Raw genomic sequence first — 17,500 nt, 5'->3', positions numbered from 1 at the left:
ACCCTAAACCTGCCCTCTGTAATCTCTCTCTCTCTCTCTCTCTCTCTCTCTCTCTCTCTCTCTCTCTCTCTCTCTCCCTCTCCCCAGCTCTCTGGTGCCCCCCCCTGTTCTCATGAGCTCTCCTCTCTGCGTCTGCTCTCCCCGCGGGCCGTGGTCGAGCTCCAGTTCCCTGTCCCGGACCTCAGAACCGGGCCGGAGCGGCACCACTGGACCCACAAGGAGGTTCGAGAGGAAGTTCTGGTTCTGGACTTCAGCGAGCTGGACCTGCGGACCCAGGCCAGTGGCACCAGTGGACCTGTCAGAGTGGAAACCACTTTCACTGACCTGCATGGTAATGGAGACTCCCATTCTTCCCAGTACGGACTGGAACACCCTGATATTGATGAGATCCAGCCTTCTGAAATGTCTTTATAATATACAGCGCTAGACCCTGATATTGATGAGATCCAGCCCTCTGAAATGTCTTTATAATATACAGCACTAGACCCTGATATTGATGAGATCCAGCCCTCTGAAATGTCTTTATAATATACAGCGCTAGACCCTGATATTGATGAGATCCAGCCCTCTGAAATGTCTTTATAATATACAGCGCTAGACCCTGATATTGATGAGACACAGCCCTCTGAAATGTCTTTATAATATACAGCACTAGACCCTGATATTGATGCGATCCAGCCCTCTGAAATGCCTTTGTAATATACAGCACTAGACCCTGATATTGATGAGATCCAGCCCTCTGAAATGTCTTTATAATATACAGCGCTAGACCCTGATATTGATGAGATCCAGCCCTCTGAAATGTCTTTATAATATACAGCGCTAGACCCTGATATTGATGAGATCCAGCCCTCTGAAATGTCTTTATAATATACAGCACTAGACCCTGATATTGATGAGATCCAGCCCTCTGAAATGTCTTTATAATATACAGCACTAGACCCTGATATTGATGAGATCCAGCCCTCTGAAATGTCTTTATAATATACAGCACTAGACCCTGATATTGATGAGATCCAGCCCTCTGAAATGTCTTTATAATATACAGCGCTAGACCCTGATATTGATGAGACCCAGCCCTCTGAAATGTCTTTATAATATACAGCGCTAGACCCTGATATTGATGAGATCCAGCCCTCTGAAATGTCTTTATAATATACAACTAGACCCTGATATTGATGAGATCCAGCCCTCACTAGACCCTGATATTGATGAGACACAGCCCTCTGAAATGTCTTTATAATATACAGCGCTAGACCCTGATATTGATGAGACACAGCCCTCTGAAATGTCTTTATAATATACAGCGCTAGACCCTGATATTGATGAGATCCAGCCCTCTGAAATGTCTTTATAATATACAGCGCTAGACCCTGATATTGACGAGACCCAGCCCTCTGAAATGTCTTTATAATATACAGCGCTAGACCCTGATATTGATGAGACACAGTCTTCCTGTCTCTCTCAGGAGTCTATCGGGATGCTGAGAAGGTGTCTCACCCCTGTCTCAGAGTCCAGAAGGCAGTGGACCCCCAGTGGAGGGGCCCAGGCAAGCGGTACCAGAACCCCAAGTAAGTACAGGCCCTGTCGGGACAGCAGCACCACACAGGGGGTCAAACCTGCTCATTACTAAACTCGTAGCATAACCAGGATCAGACTGCTGTACAGTGGGAGTCTGATTCCTGCTCTGAGTGCAGGGGCGTGTCAGGTATGTTAATGAAGGGGGCGTGTCCAGTATGTTATAGAGGGGCATGCCTGGTATGTTAATTAGGGGCCTGTCCAGTATGTTTATGAGGGGCGTGTCTGGTATGTTAATGAGGGGGGCGTGTCTGGTTTGTTTCTCTCCAGGATCGTGGTCACCCTGAACCCGGATCCTGGACCCCAGGACTGGGAGTCTGTGCTGGAGAGGAGCGTGGAGTTGGACTTGGGTTCAGTGGAGAGCCCTTGTGAGCTGAGGCAGCCGGAGAGCTCCCCGTTCAGCTCCAAGAGAACCATGTTCGAGACGGAGGAGGTGCTTTACAATGCTTCCCTATGCTTTACCAGACCTCCCTGTGCTTTACAGTGCTTCCCTATGCTTTACCAGACCTCTCTGTGCTTCACAATGCTTCCCTATGCTTTACCAGACCTCTCTGTGCTTTACAATGCTTCCCTGTGCTTTACCAGACCTCTCTGTGCTTTACAATGCTTCCCTGTGCTTTACCAGATCTCTCTGTGCTGTCACTGTGTTGTGAGGGCGGTTCTGACCCGGTCTCATGTGTGTGTTCAGATGGTGATCCCGGGAGACCCAGAGGAGATGGCACAGTTCCAGTCGAAGACGCTGTCCTGCTCCCAGTGTGTGGTGGAGCTGACCCTGCCCAGCGCCCACCTACTCTTGCACAGCAAGGAACTGTACAGCAGCATTTACAACAGGTTAGAATAAACACACACACACACACACACACACCCTGCACAGCAGCATCTACAACAGGTTAGAACAAACGCACACACGCACGCACGCACGCACGCACGCACGCACGCACGCACGCACGCACACGCATGGTTTTTGTTAGTGAAGGAGAGCGGCTCTGAGTGAACATGAAACCCCGTCTGACCCTTACTGTGCAAACTACCCCCCCCCCCAACAGGATCAACAACGACCTCCTGATGTGGGAGCCCAGCGCCCCCCCGCATCACTGGGGTCCCAGCGACCTGCCCCCCCGACCGACGGGACAGACAGACACCTTCCGCATGTGCAAGTCAGCCTTCCAGCTGGGTGAGTGAGACAGAGGGAGGGAGGGAGAGAGAGATGCTGAGAGAGAGAGAGAGTGGAGAGTGTGAGAGATGCTGAGAGAATGAGAGAGGGAGAGAGGGAGAGGGAGAGAGAGAGGAGAGAGAGAGAGAGAGAGAGAGAGGGAGAGGAGAAGAGAGAGAGAGTGTGTGAGAGACGCTGAGAAAGAGAGTGGAGAGAGGGAGAGGGAGACATGGAGGGAGAAACGCTGAGAGAGAGAGAGAAAGAGGGAGAGGAGAAGAGAGAGAGAGGGAGAGGAGAGAGAGAGTGTGTGAGAGACGCTGAGAGAGAGAGACGCTGAGAGAGAGAGAGAGAGAGAGAGAGAGAGAGAGAGAGAGAGAAAGAGGGAGAGGAGAAGAGAGAGAGAGAGAGAGAGTGTGAGAGAGAGAGAGAGAGAGAGAGACGCTGAGAGAGAGAGAGAGAGAGAGAGAGAGAGAGAGAGAAAGAGGGAGAGGAGAAGAGAGAGTGTGTGAGAGACGCTGAGAGAGAGAGACGCTGAGAGAGAGAGACGCTGGGTTCTGTTCTGACCCGGTTCTCTCCCAGCAGATTCGGACTCTGATGAGGACGACCCCCCCGTCGCCCCCGATGACTCAGCGAAGTGCAAGAGGGCGGAGCCACACACAGGCCACGCCCACAGCTTCCTCTCCTTGGCGGCACACATCGGGAAGGGGCGGATCTGTGCCATGACTGACAGCAAGGTGAGGGGCGAGGCCCGTGCTGTCTCACTCTGTCCCATTGTGTGTGTCTCTCTCGCTCTCACATTGTGTCTCTCTCGTGTCCCTGTCCCAGGGGGAGGGCGGCAGGAAGCTGGACGGCTGTCACGGGGAGCTGGTGTTGGACGTGGACGGGGGGACAGTGTTCAGTGTGTCTCAGTATCGGGGGGACCCTCTCTTCAGCTACCTGTGCATTGAGGGACAGCGTGTGGAACTCTACCACCGAGGTGAGACACGCTGAGAGACAGACACTGAGAAACTGAGACTGGAGGACACACCTGGAGAGATTATATTATTATTATTATTATGTTACTTGTTTTGTGTCCTCTGGATAGCTGTGGTGCCAGACTCCCCCCTGCCGGAGCGTTTGGAAGTGCCCAGCTTCACCCCTCCCACACACCTGGACCCTACCATCTACCCCTCAGAGGAGGGGGCGGCCAGCAAGGCGACTGCAGGCCGGAGAGAGCGGGGGCTGCACATGCTCTCCACTGCCATCAAAATCAACCTGGAGACGCACAGGAACGTGAAGGTGTGTGTGTGTGTGTGAGTGTGTGTGTGTGTGTGTGTCTCTCTGTGTCAGGTTGTCTCTGTGTGTGTATCTCTGTGTCTCTCAGGTTGTCTCTGTGTGTGTGTGTCTCTCAGGTTGTCTCTGTGTGTCTCGGCTCTGTGATCCAGATCTGCTTTCTCTGTTCCAGGAGTTCCTGGTTGCTCTTCGACTGCAAGGAGCCACGCTGCGACATCACATGGCCCCGACCAATCAGAGCTGGCATGAGCAGGTGAGCCACGCCCCTCAGCCAGTTACAACACTGTGCTGTGCAGTGACAGGGCTGCGCAGTGCAGTGACAGGGCTGTGCTGTGCAGTGACAGGGCCGTGCAGTGACTGGGCTGTGCTGTGCAGTGACAGGGCTGTGCAGTGACTGTGCTGTGCAGTGACAGTGCTGTGCTGTACTCTGTGCTGTGCAGTGACAGGGCTGTGCTGTACTCTGTGCTGTGCAGTGACAGGGCTGTGCTGTACTCTGTGCTGTGCAGTGACAGGGCTGTGCTGTACTCTGTGCTGTGCAGTGACAGGGCTGTGCTGTACTCTGTGCTGTGCAGTGACAGGGCTGTGCTGTACTCTGTGCTGTGCAGTGACAGGGCTGTGCTGTACTCTGTGCTGTGCAGTGACAGGGCTGTGCTGTACTCTGTGCTGTGCAGTGACAGGGCTGTGCTGTACTCTGTGCTGTGCAGTGACAGGGCTGTGCTGTACTCTGTGCTGTGCAGTGACAGGGCTGTGCTGTACTCTGTGCTGTGCAGTGACAGGGCTGTGCTGTACTCTGTGCTGTGCAGTGACAGGGCTGTGCTGTACTCTGTGCTGTGCAGTGACAGGGCTGTGCTGTACTCTGTGCTGTGCAGTGACAGGGCTGTGCTGTACTCTGTGCTGTGCAGTGACAGGGCTGTGCTGTACTCTGTGCTGTGCAGTGACAGGGCTGTGCTGTACTCTGTGCTGTGCAGTGACAGGGCTGTGCTGTACTCTGTGCTGTGCAGTGACAGGGCTGTGCTGTACTCTGTGCTGTGCAGTGACAGGGCTGTGCTGTACTCTGTGCTGTGCAGTGACAGGGCTGTGCTGTACTCTGTGCTGTGCAGTGACAGGGCTGTGCTGTACTCTGTGCTGTGCAGTGACAGGGCTGTGCTGTACTCTGTGCTGTGCAGTGACAGGGCTGTGCTGTACTCTGTGCTGTGCAGTGACAGGGCTGTGCAGACTGTGCTGTGCAGTGACTGGGCTGTGCAGTGACTGTGCTGTGCAGTGACTGGGCTGTGCAGTGACAGGGCTGTGCTGTGCAGTGACTGGGCTGTGCAGTGACTGTGCTGTGCAGTGATAGGGCTGTGCAGTGACAGGGCTGTGCTGTGCAGTGACAGGGCCGTGCAGTGACTGGGCTGTGCAGTGACAGGGCTGCGCTGTGCAGTGACTGGGCTGTGCAGCGACTGTGCTGTGCAGTGATAGGGCTGTGCAGTGACAGGGCTGTGCTGTACTCTGTGCTGTGCAGTGACAGGGCTGTGCTGTACTCTGTGCTGTGCAGTGACAGGGCTGTGCTGTACTCTGTGCTGTACTCTATGTGTGTTTTTCAGCTGGTGGATTTCCTGGATGTTCTGGATGATGAGATCCTGGGCTACACCCCCCCCGCTGTCATCACAGTGCTGCACACTCACCTGCTGAGCTGCGCTGTCGACTACAGGTGAGAGGGGGGAGAGGTGGGTGGGGCCAGGGGAGAAGGGGGAGGGGCCAGGGGAGAGGGTAACTTGAGAGAGAATCCCATCGAGGCACAGCGACATGAGATGAGAGAGAGAGAGAATCCAGCTGGAAGATAAGACAAGAGAAGGAAATGTTATTGTGGGGTTAATTTCATTTCTCCTCTCTCTCCCTCTCTCCAGGCCCCTCTACCTCCCACTGAGAGTTTTCCTCACAGCCGAGACGTTCACTCTCTCCAGTAACATCGTCGTGGACACGGCCACCTTCCACCTCCGGTACGCGCTGGGCATGCTGGGAGCGCAGACGCGCTGGGCATACTGGGAGCATTGCATTACTCTGCATCATAATGTCAATCATTGCAGGGCTGGGAGTCAGACTCCTATTGCACAGCAGTGTGATCCAGTCCAGGTTTCACTGCTACCAGCTTGATCAGCCCCCAGTGTGTCTAGCTAACAAGCTCAGGTGTGTCTGATTATTAAACTCCTAGTGAAAGCAGGACTGGATCACACCGCTGTGCAGCGGGAGTCTGATTATTAAACTCCTAGTGAAAGCAGGACTGGATCACACCGCTGTGCAGCGGGAGTCTGATTATTAAACTCCTAGTGAAAGCAGGACTGGATCACACCGCTGTGCAGCGGGAGTCTGATTATTAAACTCCTAGTGAAAGCAGGACTGGATCACACCGCTGTGCAGCGGGAGTCTGATTATTAAACTCCTAGTGAAAGCAGGACTGGATCACACCGCTGTGCAGCGGGAGTCTCGTTCCCAGCCCTGTTGTTGGGGTTGCTTCCTGCTCTGCTCTGCTTGTTGATTATGAACTCAGCAGCGGGGTCACCTGCTCCTGCAGCCCTGCAGTGACCTCTGCTCACCTCTTGACCTTGACCCCCCCCAGGTTTATTCTGGATGACTCTGCCCTCTATCTGTCTGAGAAGTGTGACAGCGAGGCGGTGGACCTGAGGAAAGGTACGACCCTGTGTGTGTGTGTCTCTGAGTCTCTGCCTCCTGTGTGTGTGTGTCTCTGAGTCTCTGCCTCCTGTGTGTGTGTGTCTCTGAGTCTCTGCCTCCTGTGTGTGTGTGTCTCTGAGTCTCTGCCTCCTGTGTGTGTGTGTCTCTGAGTCTCTGCCTCCTGTGTGTGTGTGTCTCTGAGTCTCTGCCTCCTGTGTGTGTGTGTCTCTGAGTCTCTGCCTCCTGTGTGTGTGTGTCTCTGAGTCTCTGCCTCCTGTGTGTGTGTGTCTCTGAGTCTCTGCCTCCTGTGTGTGTGTGTCTCTGAGTCTCTGAGTCTCTGCCTCCTGTGTGTGTGTGTCTCTGAGTCTCTGCCTCCTGTGTGTGTGTGTCTCTGAGTCTCTGCCTCCTGTGTGTGTGTGTCTCTGTGTCTCTGCCTCCTGTGTGTGTGTGTCTCTGAGTCTCTGCCTCCTGTGTGTGTGTGTCTCTGAGTCTCTGCCTCCTGTGTGTGTGTGTCTCTGAGTCTCTGCCTCCTGTGTGTGTGTGTTTGTGTGTGTCGGCGTGGTGCTGATGCGTGTCCCGTGTCCTGCAGATTACGTGTGCGTGCTGGACGTGGATCTGCTGGAGCTCGCCATCACCACGTGGAAGGGCAGCGCCGGGGGCAAACTGGTGAGAGACCACGAGGGCACCGTGGGGGTCTAGAGACAGAGAGCTCTGCATTCAGGAATCTAATAAAACCCAGACCAAGTGGCTCTCCCTCTCTCTCTCTCTCTCTCCTCTCTCTCTCTCTCTCTCTCTCTCTCTCTCTCTCTCTCTCTCTCTCTCTCTCTCTCTCTCTCAGACTCAGCCCCTGTTTGAGCTCCGCTGCTCCAATAACGTTGTTCATCTGCACACCTGCGCTGACTCTGGATCGGAGCTCCTGAACCTGGTGCAAAGAGTCTGCTCCAATAACCTCAGACTCACTCCTGCGTTGAGCTCCGCTGCTCCAATGGACGTTGTTCACACCCTGCACACCTGCGCTGACTCTGGCTCGTAGCTCCTGAACCGGGTGCAATACCTCTGAGTCAACGGAGACCAGCCCCCCCCCCCCGCGGGAGAGGGGATGAGAAGGGAGCGCCCCCTCCCCTGAGATCACATGACTACAGGTACCTGCACCGCACCGCCGCACACACCCCCCCACCCCCCCCCCCCCCCCCCTCTCCCGAGAGAGGAGCGCCCCCCCTCCCCAGAGATCACAGGACTGACAGGTACCTGCACCGCACCTCGCTCTGCTCCGACTCCTCAGCTTCCAGTGGAGCGCGCCCCCCCCCTGGAGTGATCACAGGACAGCGCTTCCCTCCCTCAATAATAACACTGATGAAGCTCTGGAGCCCAAACGCTGCTCTGCTCGACTCGCTCTCTTCTAGTTTCAATAATAACACTGATGAAGCTCTGGAGCCCAAACGCTGCTCTGCTCGACTCGCTCTCTTCTAGTTTCAATAATAACACTGATGAAGCTCTAGAGCCCAAACGCTGCTCTGCTCGACTCGCTCTCTTCTAGTTTCAATAATAACACTGATGAAGCTCTGGAGCCCAAACGCTGCTCTGCTCGACTCGCTCTCTTCTAGTTTCAATAATAACACTGATGAAGCTCTGGAGCCCAAACGCTGCTCTGCTCGACTCGCTCTCTTCTAGTTTCAATAATAACACTGATGAAGCTCTGGAGCCCAAACGCTGCTCTGCTCGACTCGCTCTCTTCTAGTTTCAATAATAACACTGATGAAGCTCTAGAGCCCAAACGCTGCTCTGCTCGACTCGCTCTCTTCTAGTTTCAATAATAACACTGATGAAGCTCTGGAGCCCAAACGCTGCTCTGCTCGACTCGCTCTCTTCTAGTTTCAATAATAACACTGATGAAGCTCTGGAGCCCAAACGCTGCTCTGCTCGACTCGCTCTCTTCTAGTTTCAATAATAACACTGATGAAGCTCTGGAGCCCAAACGCTGCTCTGCTCGACTCGCTCTCTTCTAGTTTCAATAATAACACTGATGAAGCTCTGGAGCCCAAACGCTGCTCTGCTCGACTCGCTCTCTTCTAGTTTCAATAATAACACTGATGAAGCTCTGGAGCCCAAACGCTGCTCTGCTCGACTCGCTCTCTTCTAGTTTCAATAATAACACTGATGAAGCTCTGGAGCCCAAACGCTGCTCTGCTCGACTCTGTTTCCTCTGCTCTGATTGGTCCTCAGCTCTCTGAAAGCCCCGCTTCCTTGCCACCCTGCCTTCCTGCTGAGACGGCAGAGATTAACCAGTGTGACCTCGCCGACGCCTTGATTGACACGGAGAGGAGCCAGGGAGAGGGGACGGCTGGCACAGGTAGGCGGCACACCATTGGCTGACATTGGATAGGGGCAGGGCTAGGTCAGATAACAGTGGCTATTGCACAGCAGTGTGATCCAGTCCTGGATTTTGCTGTGCAGCTACCAGCAGCGGGAGTTGATCATTATTAAACTCCTAGTGAAAGCCACTGGATCACACTGCTGTGCAGCGGGAGTCTGATTATTAAACTCCTAGTGAAAGCAAGCTGGATCACACCGCTGTGCAGCGGGAGTCTGATTATTAAACTCCTAGTGAAAGGATCAGGACTGCGGGAGATCACACTGCTGTGCTGGATCACACTGCGGCAGCGGGAGTCTGATTATTAAACTCCTAGTGAAAGCAGGACTGGATCACACTGCTGTGCAGCGGGAGTCTGATTATTAAACTCCTAGTGAAAGCAGGACTGGCGGGAGCGGGAGTCTGATTATTAAACTCCTAGTGAAAGCAGGACTGGATCACACCGCTGTGCAGCGGGAGTCTGTGCAGCGGGAGTCTGATTATTAAACTCCTAGTGAAAGCAGGACTGGATCACACCGCTGTGCAGCGGGAGTCTGATTATTAAACTCCTAGTGAAAGCAGGACTGGATCACACTGCTGTGCAGCGGGAGTCTGATTATTAAACTCCTAGTGAAAGCAGGACTGGATCACACTGCTGTGCAGCGGGAGTCTGATTATTAAACTCCTAGTGAAAGCAGGACTGGATCACACTGCTGTGCAGCGGGAGTCTGATTATTAAACTCCTAGTGAAAGCAGGACTGGATCACACTGCTGTGCAGCGGGAGTCTGATTATTAAACTCCTAGTGTAAGCAGGACTGGATCACACTGCTGTGCAGCGGGAGTCGGATTCCCAGCCCTGTGTGGTGATGTGTGTGTCTCCCCCTGCAGGCTCCCCCCTGTCGGTGCGGCAGGCCTCTCCAGTCTCGGTGTACCTGTTTCCAGGTGAGCGGACCCCTCTGCGCCGCTCTGCCTCCCTCGAGGGGGGCGGTGAGGAGGGGGACCCCGACTCTGATCGACAGTCCCAGGGCTCGACCGAGGAGGACGATGACTTCTGCATCCTGGAGGCTCCGGGACTGGGAATACCAGTGAGGAAAACAAACCATTGTTACTGGAAAATACTGGATTGGTTTTGCTTGCATTTTGAGAAATGTTTCGTTATATTTTAACCCTACTCCTCCCCTCTCTCTCCAGTCGCGGGATGGTGAGCCCGTGGTGTCCCTCCTCTGTCCCGGGCCGGTTCTGATCCGGGAGGGTCACTTCTCGCGACCGCTGGGCAGCACTGACCTGCTTCGCGCCCCGAGCCGGTTCCCGGTGCCCGAGAGCAGGATCCTGCTGCGCGAGATCAGCGTGGTGTGGCACCTGTACGGGGGTCGGGACTTCGGGGCCCGCAGCGCGGGGGCCACAGGGGGGCAGGAGCCCAGGTAGATATACCCACGCCCCGCTCGATTCTCTGTCTCTCTCCCATCTCCCTCTCCCATCCCACACTCCCTCTCCCCTCTCCCTCTCCCGTCCCATACCTCCACCAGCCCAGGTAACTATAATGCACAATTCAATGTAATCTCTCTCTCTCTCTCCCTGTCAGAGTGAAGGCCCCCCCCTCCGGGGCCCGGGGCTCCCCCTCTCGCTCCGCAGGGCCCCCCCGACCGCAGAACTCCTGGAGGGCGCAGGGGGGGGGCGGGAGAGCGCACAGCATGCTGATGGAGATCCAGCTCACCAAGGTAACATGGAGTGTGTGATCAGAAAGAACCCTCGCTCCTCTCTTTCTGTCTGTCTCTCTGTCTCTTTCTCCTCTCTCTCTGTCTCACTCTCTCACTCCCTCTCTCTTCAATAATTTATTGGCTTGACAAGTTCAGCATCATTGCCACAGATGCTCTGCTGGCTGCCTCTCTGTGTGTCTCAGTCCCCGGTCCTCTCTGTGTGTCTCAGTCCCCGGTCCTCTCTGTGTGTCTCAGTCCCCGGTCCTCTCTGTGTGTCTCAGTCCCCGGTCCTCTCTGTGTGTCTCAGTCCCCGGTCCTCTCTCAGGTGAGTTTCCAGCACGAGTCGTACCCCCCGGCGCCCCCCTGTGGCGAGGCGCGGGAGCTGCAGGACGTGCCCGTGTCCCGACAGGTCTTTATCGTGCAGGAGCTGGAGGTTCGAGACCGACTCGCCTCCTCACAGATCAACAAGTTCCTCTATCTGCACACCAGCGAGAAGATGCCCCGCAGAGCGCACTCCAACATGGTGAGGACGGGGGGGCGGGGGGCAGGGGGGCGCTCGATTCAGTGATGCTTTATTGGCATGTCTACAGCAGTAGTGTGATGATGATGAAGATGGTCTCTCCTCAGCTCTCTATCAAGGCTCTTCACCTGCAGCCCGAGTCGGGGCGGGGGGGGCCCGAGTGCTGCCTGAGAGTCAGCCTGATGCCCCTGAGACTGAACATCGACCAGGTGAGAACAGCACGGCTATACAAACACACAACACAGCTATACAAACACACAACACGGCTATACAAACACACACAACACGGCTATACAAACACACAACACGGCTATACAAACACACAGCACAGCTATACAAACACACAACACAGCTATACACACACACACAACACGGCTATACACACACACACAACACGGCTATACAAACACACAACACAGCTATACAAACACACACACACGGCTATACACACACACACACACACACTGCTGTACACACACACACACACAAAGCTATACACACACACAGCTATACACACACACACACACACACACTGCTGTACACACACACACACACACTGCTGTACACACACACACACACACACACGCTCTGCAGTGTGCTTCACTGCACTCTCTCACTCCTCTGAGTGTCTCTCCTGCCTGCTGTTCCTCCTGTATCCCAGGATGCCCTGTTCTTCCTGAAGGATTTCTTCACCAGTCTGGCGGGCGGCATTAACCCCTTCCTGCCTGTGGAGACGGGCTCCGAGGGTGAGCCACAGAATCCTTTATTATTATTATTATTATTATTATTATTATTATTATTATTATTATTATTATTATTATTTATTATTATTATTATTATTATTATTATTATTATTATTATTATTATTATTATTATTATTATTATTATTATTATTATTATTATTATTGTTATTATTATTATTATTATTATTATTATTATTATTATTATTATTATTATTATTATTATTATTATTATTATTATTATTATTATTATTATTATTATTATTATTATTATTATTATTATTATTATTATTATTTTTGTTTTTTTCAGTGAAGCCGGACGTCAGCCACAGAGCAGAGGCGGAGTCAGGGGCGGGGCCTGACATGGGTGCGTCCATGGAAACGACCTATAGCGAGAACAGTTCCGTTTCCACTGGCTCCTCCTCCTCCTCCTCGGACCAGCCAATCTACTTCAGGTAGCGACACGCCCCCACAGTCCAGAAGCGGGGCTTCCTCGGGACCTCCTTCACTGCACTGAAGTCCCGTCTGGTTTGTTGTGTTTCACGCTGTGTTTGAGTCTCCGGGGCGTTTCTCTTCGCTCTGAAGTCCCGTCTGGTTTGTTGTGTTTCACGCTGTGTTTGAATCTCCGGGGCGTTTCTCTTCGCTCTGAAGTCCCGTCTGGTTTGTTGTGTTTCACGCTGTGTTTGAGTCTCCGGGGCGTTTCTCTTCGCTCTGAAGTCCCGTCTGGTTTGTTGTGTTTCACGCTGTGTTTGAGTCTCCGGGGCGTTTCTCTTCGCTCTGAAGTCCCGTCTGGTTTGTTGTGTTTCACGCTGTGTTTGAGTCTCCGGGGCGTTTCTCTTCGCTCTGAAGTCCCGTCTGGTTTGTTGTGTTTCACGCTGTGTTTGAGTCTCCGGGGCGTTTCTCTTCGCTCTGAAGTCCCGTCTGGTTTGTTGTGTTTCACGCTGTGTTTGAGTCTCCGGGGCGTTTCTCTTCGCTCTGAAGTCCCGTCTGGTTTGTTGTGTTTCACGCTGTGTTTGAGTCTCCGGGGCGTTTCTCTTCGCTCTGAAGTCCCGTCTGGTTTGTTGTGTTTCACGCTGTGTTTGAGTCTCCGGGGCGTTTCTCTTCGCTCTGAAGTCCCGTCTGGTTTGTTGTGTTTCACGCTGTGTTTGAGTCTCCGGGGCGTTTCTCTTCGCTCTGAAGTCCCGTCTGGTTTGTTGTGTTTCACGCTGTGTTTGAGTCTCCGGGGCGTTTCTCTTCGCTCTGAAGTCCCGTCTGGTTTGTTGTGTTTCACGCTGTGTTTGAGTCTCCGGGGCGTTTCTCTTCGCTCTGAAGTCCCGTCTGGTTTGTTGTGTTTCACGCTGTGTTTGAGTCTCCGGGGCGTTTCTCTTCGCTCTGAAGTCCCGTCTGGTTTGTTGTGTTTCACGCTGTGTTTGAGTCTCCGGGGCGTTTCTCTTCGCTCTGAAGTCCCGTCTGGTTTGTTGTGTTTCACGCTGTGTTTGAGTCTCCGGGGCGTTTCTCTTCGCTCTGAAGTCCCGTCTGGTTTGTTGTGTTTCACGCTGTGTTTGAGTCTCCGGGGCGTTTCTCTTCGCTCTGAAGTCCCGTCTGGTTTGTTGTGTTTCACGCTGTGTTTGAGTCTCCGGGGCGTTTCTCTTCGCTCTGAAGTCCCGTCTGGTTTGTTGTGTTTCACGCTGTGTTTGAGTCTCCGGGGCGTTTCTCTTCGCTCTGAAGTCCCGTCTGGTTTGTTGTGTTTCACGCTGTGTTTGAGTCTCCGGGGCGTTTCTCTTCGCTCTGAAGTCCCGTCTGGTTTGTTGTGTTTCACGCTGTGTTTGAGTCTCCGGGGCGTTTCTCTTCGCTCTGAAGTCCCGTCTGGTTTGTTGTGTTTCACGCTGTGTTTGAGTCTCCGGGGCGTTTCTCTTCGCTCTGAAGTCCCGTCTGGTTTGTTGTGTTTCACGCTGTGTTTGAGTCTCCGGGGCGTTTCTCTTCGCTCTGAAGTCCCGTCTGGTTTGTTGTGTTTCACGCTGTGTTTGAGTCTCCGGGGCGTTTCTCTTCGCTCTGAAGTCCCGTCTGGTTTGTTGTGTTTCACGCTGTGTTTGAGTCTCCGGGGCGTTTCTCTTCGCTCTGAAGTCCCGTCTGGTTTGTTGTGTTTCACGCTGTGTTTGAGTCTCCGGGGCGTTTCTCTTCGCTCTGAAGTCCCGTCTGGTTTGTTGTGTTTCACGCTGTGTTTGAGTCTCCGGGGCGTTTCTCTTCGCTCTGAAGTCCCGTCTGGTTTGTTGTGTTTCACGCTGTGTTTGAGTCTCCGGGGCGTTTCTCTTCGCTCTGAAGTCCCGTCTGGTTTGTTGTGTTTCACGCTGTGTTTGAGTCTCCGGGGCGTTTCTCTTCGCTCTGAAGTCCCGTCTGGTTTGTTGTGTTTCACGCTGTGTTTGAGTCTCCGGGGCGTTTCTCTTCGCTCTGAAGTCCCGTCTGGTTTGTTGTGTTTCACGCTGTGTTTGAGTCTCCGGGGCGTTTCTCTTCGCTCTGAAGTCCCGTCTGGTTTGTTGTGTTTCACGCTGTGTTTGAGTCTCCGGGGCGTTTCTCTTCGCTCTGAAGTCCCGTCTGGTTTGTTGTGTTTCACGCTGTGTTTGAGTCTCCGGGGCGTTTCTCTTCGCTCTGAAGTCCCGTCTGGTTTGTTGTGTTTCACGCTGTGTTTGAGTCTCCGGGGCGTTTCTCTTCGCTCTGAAGTCCCGTCTGGTTTGTTGTGTTTCACGCTGTGTTTGAGTCTCCGGGGCGTTTCTCTTCGCTCTGAAGTCCCGTCTGGTTTGTTGTGTTTCACGCTGTGTTTGAGTCTCCGGGGCGTTTCTCTTCGCTCTGAAGTCCCGTCTGGTTTGTTGTGTTTCACGCTGTGTTTGAGTCTCCGGGGCGTTTCTCTTCGCTCTGAAGTCCCGTCTGGTTTGTTGTGTTTCACGCTGTGTTTGAGTCTCCGGGGCGTTTCTCTTCGCTCTGAAGTCCCGTCTGGTTTGTTGTGTTTCACGCTGTGTTTGAGTCTCCGGGGCGTTTCTCTTCGCTCTGAAGTCCCGTCTGGTTTGTTGTGTTTCACGCTGTGTTTGAGTCTCCGGGGCGTTTCTCTTCGCTCTGAAGTCCCGTCTGGTTTGTTGTGTTTCACGCTGTGTTTGAGTCTCCGGGGCGTTTCTCTTCGCTCTGAAGTCCCGTCTGGTTTGTTGTGTTTCACGCTGTGTTTGAGTCTCCGGGGCGTTTCTCTTCGCTCTGAAGTCCCGTCTGGTTTGTTGTGTTTCACGCTGTGTTTGAGTCTCCGGGGCGTTTCTCTTCGCTCTGAAGTCCCGTCTGGTTTGTTGTGTTTCACGCTGTGTTTGAGTCTCCGGGGCGTTTCTCTTCGCTCTGAAGTCCCGTCTGGTTTGTTGTGTTTCACGCTGTGTTTGAGTCTCCGGGGCGTTTCTCTTCGCTCTGAAGTCCCGTCTGGTTTGTTGTGTTTCACGCTGTGTTTGAGTCTCCGGGGCGTTTCTCTTCGCTCTGAAGTCCCGTCTGGTTTGTTGTGTTTCACGCTGTGTTTGAGTCTCCGGGGCGTTTCTCTTCGCTCTGAAGTCCCGTCTGGTTTGTTGTGTTTCACGCTGTGTTTGAGTCTCCGGGGCGTTTCTCTTCGCTCTGAAGTCCCGTCTGGTTTGTTGTGTTTCACGCTGTGTTTGAGTCTCCGGGGCGTTTCTCTTCGCTCTGAAGTCCCGTCTGGTTTGTTGTGTTTCACGCTGTGTTTGAGTCTCCGGGGCGTTTCTCTTCGCTCTGAAGTCCCGTCTGGTTTGTTGTGTTTCACGCTGTGTTTGAGTCTCCGGGGCGTTTCTCTTCGCTCTGAAGTCCCGTCTGGTTTGTTGTGTTTCACGCTGTGTTTGAGTCTCCGGGGCGTTTCTCTTCGCTCTGAAGTCCCGTCTGGTTTGTTGTGTTTCACGCTGTGTTTGAGTCTCCGGGGCGTTTCTCTTCGCTCTGAAGTCCCGTCTGGTTTGTTGTGTTTCACGCTGTGTTTGAGTCTCCGGGGCGTTTCTCTTCGCTCTGAAGTCCCGTCTGGTTTGTTGTGTTTCACGCTGTGTTTGAGTCTCCGGGGCGTTTCTCTTCGCTCTGAAGTCCCGTCTGGTTTGTTGTGTTTCACGCTGTGTTTGAGTCTCCGGGGCGTTTCTCTTCGCTCTGAAGTCCCGTCTGGTTTGTTGTGTTTCACGCTGTGTTTGAGTCTCCGGGGCGTTTCTCTTCGCTCTGAAGTCCCGTCTGGTTTGTTGTGTTTCACGCTGTGTTTGAGTCTCCGGGGCGTTTCTCTTCGCTCTGAAGTCCCGTCTGGTTTGTTGTGTTTCACGCTGTGTTTGAGTCTCCGGGGCGTTTCTCTTCGCTCTGAAGTCCCGTCTGGTTTGTTGTGTTTCACGCTGTGTTTGAGTCTCCGGGGCGTTTCTCTTCGCTCTGAAGTCCCGTCTGGTTTGTTGTGTTTCACGCTGTGTTTGAGTCTCCGGGGCGTTTCTCTTCGCTCTGAAGTCCCGTCTGGTTTGTTGTGTTTCACGCTGTGTTTGAGTCTCCGGGGCGTTTCTCTTCGCTCTGAAGTCCCGTCTGGTTTGTTGTGTTTCACGCTGTGTTTGAGTCTCCGGGGCGTTTCTCTTCGCTCTGAAGTCCCGTCTGGTTTGTTGTGTTTCACGCTGTGTTTGAGTCTCCGGGGCGTTTCTCTTCGCTCTGAAGTCCCGTCTGGTTTGTTGTGTTTCACGCTGTGTTTGAGTCTCCGGGGCGTTTCTCTTCGCTCTGAAGTCCCGTCTGGTTTGTTGTGTTTCACGCTGTGTTTGAGTCTCCGGGGCGTTTCTCTTCGCTCTGAAGTCCCGTCTGGTTTGTTGTGTTTCACGCTGTGTTTGAGTCTCCGGGGCGTTTCTCTTCGCTCTGAAGTCCCGTCTGGTTTGTTGTGTTTCACGCTGTGTTTGAGTCTCCGGGGCGTTTCTCTTCGCTCTGAAGTCTCGTCTGGTTTGTTGTGTTTCACGCTGTGTTTGAATCTCCAGGGAGTTTCGCTTCGCTCTGAAGTCTCGTCTGGTTTGTTGTGTTTCACGCTGTGTTTGAATCTCCAGGGAGTTTCGCTTCGCTCTGAAGTCCAGGCTGGGTTGAGTTTCACTCTGTGATTAATCACATGCATTTCTCTGGCAACGCTCTCTAGTCCCGGCTGGTTTATTATTATTACGCTGTATTTGATTATTATTATTTCTCTTCGCTCTGAAGTCCCGTCTGGTTTGTTGTGTTTCACGCTGTGTTTGAGTCTCCGGGGCGTTTCTCTTCGCTCTGAAGTCTCGTCTGGTTTGTGTGTTTCACGCTGTGTTGAGTCTGTGGGGCGTTTTGTTGTTATTATTATTATGATGATTAGTGTTATTATGGTTATTATTATTATTTGCTAACACAGTTTTTCTGTGTGATGGTGATTCTGATTTGCTGGTGCTCTTGTCCGTCTCCTCGTTCCTGTTCTAATGCCCGCCCCCCTCCTCCTCAGGGCACGTTAGCGGGGATCCTGATTGGCCTGGCTCAGCTCAACTGCTCTGAACTCAAACTCAAGAGGCTGAGCTGCA

The 17,500-nt window shown here is 53.1% G+C and overlaps 1 protein-coding gene across 1 annotated transcript in view; it reads left to right on the top strand.

Annotated features, from left to right (window-relative positions):
* Positions 1–17,500, top strand: part of atg2a (autophagy related 2A) — a 180,815-nt gene that overhangs the window by 161,268 nt on the left and 2,047 nt on the right. The window contains exons 15-38 of the mRNA XM_041238027.1: positions 88–331; positions 1,469–1,571; positions 1,849–2,011; positions 2,267–2,409; positions 2,625–2,752; positions 3,314–3,465; positions 3,557–3,707; positions 3,816–4,009; positions 4,176–4,256; positions 5,587–5,693; positions 5,890–5,982; positions 6,600–6,670; positions 7,242–7,318; positions 7,491–7,643; positions 8,774–9,002; positions 9,892–10,088; positions 10,195–10,424; positions 10,586–10,721; positions 11,026–11,223; positions 11,328–11,429; positions 11,882–11,966; positions 12,271–12,415; positions 16,946–16,976; positions 17,326–17,500. The exon at positions 17,326–17,500 is cut by the window's right edge and continues 7 nt beyond it. Coding sequence (XP_041093961.1) covers positions 88–331; positions 1,469–1,571; positions 1,849–2,011; positions 2,267–2,409; positions 2,625–2,752; positions 3,314–3,465; positions 3,557–3,707; positions 3,816–4,009; positions 4,176–4,256; positions 5,587–5,693; positions 5,890–5,982; positions 6,600–6,670; positions 7,242–7,318; positions 7,491–7,643; positions 8,774–9,002; positions 9,892–10,088; positions 10,195–10,424; positions 10,586–10,721; positions 11,026–11,223; positions 11,328–11,429; positions 11,882–11,966; positions 12,271–12,415; positions 16,946–16,976; positions 17,326–17,500 — 3,388 coding nt within the window. The remainder of the gene's footprint in view (positions 1–87; positions 332–1,468; positions 1,572–1,848; positions 2,012–2,266; positions 2,410–2,624; positions 2,753–3,313; positions 3,466–3,556; positions 3,708–3,815; positions 4,010–4,175; positions 4,257–5,586; positions 5,694–5,889; positions 5,983–6,599; positions 6,671–7,241; positions 7,319–7,490; positions 7,644–8,773; positions 9,003–9,891; positions 10,089–10,194; positions 10,425–10,585; positions 10,722–11,025; positions 11,224–11,327; positions 11,430–11,881; positions 11,967–12,270; positions 12,416–16,945; positions 16,977–17,325) is intronic.

Source organism: Polyodon spathula, chromosome 47 (genome assembly GCF_017654505.1).
Source record: "Polyodon spathula isolate WHYD16114869_AA chromosome 47, ASM1765450v1, whole genome shotgun sequence".
Lineage (NCBI taxonomy): Eukaryota > Metazoa > Chordata > Actinopteri > Acipenseriformes > Polyodontidae > Polyodon > Polyodon spathula.
Note: the sequence above shows the minus strand (reverse complement) of the source record. Positions and strands in the feature narration are given on the sequence as shown.